General features: G+C 44.5%; 1 protein-coding gene across 1 annotated transcript in view; it reads right to left on the reverse strand.

Annotated features, from left to right (window-relative positions):
• Nucleotides 1–1,123: 1,123 nt before the first annotated feature.
• The window catches only part of sra1 (steroid receptor RNA activator 1), a 10,709-nt gene continuing 7,540 nt past the window's right edge, over nt 1,124–4,292 (reverse strand). The window contains exons 5-6 of the mRNA XM_084730241.1: nt 3,692–3,800; nt 1,124–1,619 (exon numbers count right to left, since the gene is read on the reverse strand). Coding sequence (XP_084586367.1) covers nt 1,372–1,619; nt 3,692–3,800 — 357 coding nt within the window. The 3' untranslated portion in view covers nt 1,124–1,371. The remainder of the gene's footprint in view (nt 1,620–3,691; nt 3,801–4,292) is intronic.

Consider the following 4,292-nt stretch of genomic DNA (forward strand, 5'->3'; position numbering starts at 1 on the left):
AGAACTGAAGGGAACGTCAGGACCGAGCGTGAACTGATTAGTCAGACATGTTGGACTCCTGGGTTCTTCCTTCTTCTGACGCATCAGCAAAATAAAATCCACGACAATAACGATATCATACCACGTTCATTATCACGGCCTCTTTAAATTAATCAATAATTCTTCACAATGAAGGAAGGAACAGCTGGACAAACTAATTAACCCAACAACAAATATAAAACATGTAGAGCTGCAACCATTAATCTATTATTAATCAACTATTAAATCAATCTACAGCTATTTTGATAATTGATTAATAGGTCATTTTTAAGTTAAAAAAAAAAAGTCCAAAATTCACCAACAAACGAAATCTCATCACGGAGCCGAGACCTTTATTCAGAAACTGGAGGAACCCGGGTTCCCCTCAGGAACGGTTCACAGAGTTGGTGACAGTGGCAACATTTCAACAAATATCTTTCAGCTGTGAGGACAGGAATAAAAACACGTGGACAAATGTTAACGTAACAAACTTATCATGCAAATATTGACATTAATGGGATTGAGAATTATTAGTATGAGTGATTTTAATTATTTCATATTTGATTTTTATTTATTTGTTTATTTTTAACTAATTTTTATGTATTTGTTGTTTTGTTTGTTTGGATGCTTACATGAATTTAATTTGATTATTAGTGTCTTCATTCAACATCAGCTCATTATTTTATTTTATTATTATTATTTATTTTTTATTAATTTAAACTGATGACCAGAATGTGACGTTAATTTGAAAATAATAATTACAAAAAAAGATTTCTCTTTCTCTGAAATCTCTGATTGCAGCTTCTTAAACAGGAATATCTTCTGGTTTCTTTCCTCCTCTCTGACCTGGTCCTGGTCCCTGCAGGGTCCTGGTCCCTGCAGGGTCCTGGTCTCTGCAGGGTCCTGGTCTCTGCAGGGTCCTGGTCCCTGCAGGGTCCTGGTCCCTGCAGGGTCCTGGTCCCTGCAGGGTCCTGGTCTCTGCAGGGTCCTGGTCCCTGCAGGTTCCTGGACCCTGCAGGGACCTGGTCTCTGCAGGGTCCTGGTCCCTGCAGAGTCCTGGTCCCTGCAGGGTCCTGGTCTCTGCAGATTGATGAAATCAAACCAGTCAGAGAATCACAGACAGATTTATTGTCACATGATCTGATTCATTGTCACCACAAAGTAAAAACCACCTCATGATTCTCATCTCCAGCTCTTAATGCACAAAGCTCTGCTGTGATTGGTGGACAAGTCATGTGACCTTGGAGTCCAGAAAGAGTCCCCCCTTCTCCAGCAGAGTGAAAATGGTCATTATCAGCAGCAGGTCCTGGTTCACATTAAAACAGTCTGAGAGCAGAAAGACACAGGACTGAGTCAGGACCGACATACTGGATCCTGGACTGGTTCTGCAGGGTCCTGGCCTTGCTCTACTGGATCCTGGACTGGTTCTGCAGGGTCCTGGACTGGTTTCTGAAGAGGTTCTAAGAGATCTGGACTCAGTTTTCGTGTCTCAGCGATGAGTCGTTTGACGCCTACCATCCATTGGCTGACCTCAGTCACATGATCGACCATCAGGGAGCGATGGATCTCATCAGCTGAGTCCCAGTGACCCGTCTGCAGCTCTGAGGGACAGACAGGATGACAGACAGTTAAACTTCAGTCTTTTCTTTAAACCACTTAGATTGAAATTTAACTCCAGGCTTAAACTGGCTGAAGTATGTAGAGCTGCAACGATTAATCGATTATTTATTGATTATTAATCAATTATTTCATTAAATGCCAACTATTTTGATAATCAATGAATCATTTTGAGTCATTTTTAATTAAAAGATTCTCTGATTTCAGTTTCTTAAAAGTGAATATTTTCTGGTCTCTGAGGACTCATCAATATTTTTCACTTGTTTTGTTTGTAATAACTGAATATGTGTATATATTCGATGTCTCTGTGTCAACTTTCATTTTGTTCAGCTGCTGCTGTTTGAATGTGTCCTGACATCCAGCAGTTAGACCCTGTCAGTGTGTCCAGCAGAGACACAGGCTGTGCAGGTCAACGCGGTCCACGAGGTCCACGAGGTCGACCAGGTCAACGAGGTCCACGAGATCAAAGAGGTCCACGAGGTCAACACGGTCAACGAGGTCCACGAGGTCGACCAGGTCAACGAGGTCCAGGAGGTCCACGAGATCAAAGAGGTCCACGAGGTCAACACGGTCAACGAGGTCCACGAGGTCCACGAGGTCGACCAGGTCAACGAGGTCCAGGAGGTCCACGAGATCAAAGAGGTCCACGAGGTCAACACGGTCAACGAGGTCCAGGAGGTCAACGAGGTCCACGAGGTCAACGAGGTCAACGAGGTCCACGAGGTCCACGAGGTCAACGAGGTCGACCAGGTCCACGAGGTCCACGCGGTCAACGAGGTCCACGAGATCAAAGAGGTCCACGAGGTCCACGAGGTCGACCAGGTCAACGAGGTCCAGGAGGTCCACGAGATCAAAGAGGTCCACGAGGTCGACCAGGTCAACGAGGTCCACGAGATCAAAGAGGTCCACAAGGTCAACGAGATCAACGAGGTCGACCAGGTCAACGAGGTCCACGAGATCAAAGAGGTCCACAAGGTCAACGAGATCAACGAGGTCGACCAGGTCAACGAGGTCCACGAGGTCCACGAGGTCAACGAGGTCAACGAGGTCCACGCGGTCAACGAGGTCGACCAGGTCAACGAGGTCCACGAGGTCCACGAGGTCAACGAGGTCAACGAGGTCAACGAGGTCCACGCAGTCAACGAGGTCAACGAGGTCCACGAGATCAAAGAGGTCCATGAGGTCAACACGGTCAACGAGGTCCAGGAGGTCAACGAGGTCCACGAGGTCAACGAGATCAACGAGGTCCACGAGGTCAACGAGGTCCAGGAGGTCAACGAGGTCCACGAGGTCAACGAGGTCAACGAGGTCCACGAGGTCAACGAGGTCCACGAGGTCAACGAGGTCAACGAGGTCCACGAGGTCCACGCGGTCCACGCGGTCAACGAGATCAATGAGGTCAACGAGGTCCACGAGGTCAACGAGGTCCACACGGTCAACGAGATCAACGAGGTCGACCAGGTCGACCAGGTCAACGAGGTCCACGAGGTCAACGAGGTCAACGAGGTCCACGAGGTCCACGAGATCAACGAGGTCCACGAGGTCCACAAGGTCAAGGAGGTCCACGAGGTCCACGAGGTCAATGAGGTCCACAAGATCAACGAGGTCCACGAGGTCAACGAGGTCCACGAGGTCCACAAGGTCAAGGAGATCAAAGAGGTTGACGAGGTCCACGAGGTCGACCAGGTCAACGAGGTCCACGAGGTCCACGAGGTCAACCAGGTCCACGAGGTCTAAGGATCTAATGGTGGAACTAAAGTCCGTCACCAGTGATCATCTTATCTGATGACATCACTATTTTTCTGACAAATGGAGGTTAAAGATTAAACAGGATGGAAATAAATTTAACTTTAAAACATGTAACTATTATCATTATTCTCATGTGATTTATGTGTCTGTCTTTCAGGATTTTGACTGAAAAAAAAACAGATTTTTGGTAAATTAATTTTTATATGAAGAGTTTTTTTAAAACTTTTAAAATCCCTGAGTTTGTAGACAGACAGAGAGACAGACAGGTCTGTGTGTGTGTGTGTGTGTGTGTAGTGAGACAGGTTACCCAGAGACAGGGTGTCCATGCGTCTCCGGACAGGTTGGCTCAGTCTACCTGCCCTCCAGCTCTCCTCCAGGAGGCGGAGCCTCTTTGCCACATCGTTACACACCTGATCCTGCAGACAGGTGAAAAGTCACAGTCAGTCGACGTTTAATATTCAGAGTTTAACAAATTTATTAGAGCAAAACGAGAAAACAGAAATCTTTCTGTAAAACTAAGAATAACAAACTGAAACAATTAAATTCTTTTTTCACACATTTTTCCTGTTTGTCTCAGATCATCTTTTATTTTCAGTGATGTTTTACGATTTTGAACAGAATCGAGGAATTTCAAACTGAATTCACTTTTTTATAATCAAATCTGAGTCGATTCACTGAACTTTTCTGAGAAATTAATCAAACACAACATTCAAACACTAAAACTAATTTTTCTGTTCAGGAATGAAAGTAAATAATAATTTAACATCTCAATCAAGAAATAAAAACGTGCTTTACTATTTTTTTCTGTTTTTTTTGTAGATAAAAATATAATATAATAATAATTAAATTTTAGGAATAATTAATAATTCGACATACTGATCAATTAACCATCACAGAAACATAAAACA

Source organism: Lutjanus erythropterus, chromosome 11 (assembly GCF_056507025.1).
Source record: "Lutjanus erythropterus isolate fLutEry1 chromosome 11, fLutEry1.hap2, whole genome shotgun sequence".
In the NCBI taxonomy this organism is placed as follows: domain Eukaryota; kingdom Metazoa; phylum Chordata; class Actinopteri; order Lutjaniformes; family Lutjanidae; genus Lutjanus; species Lutjanus erythropterus.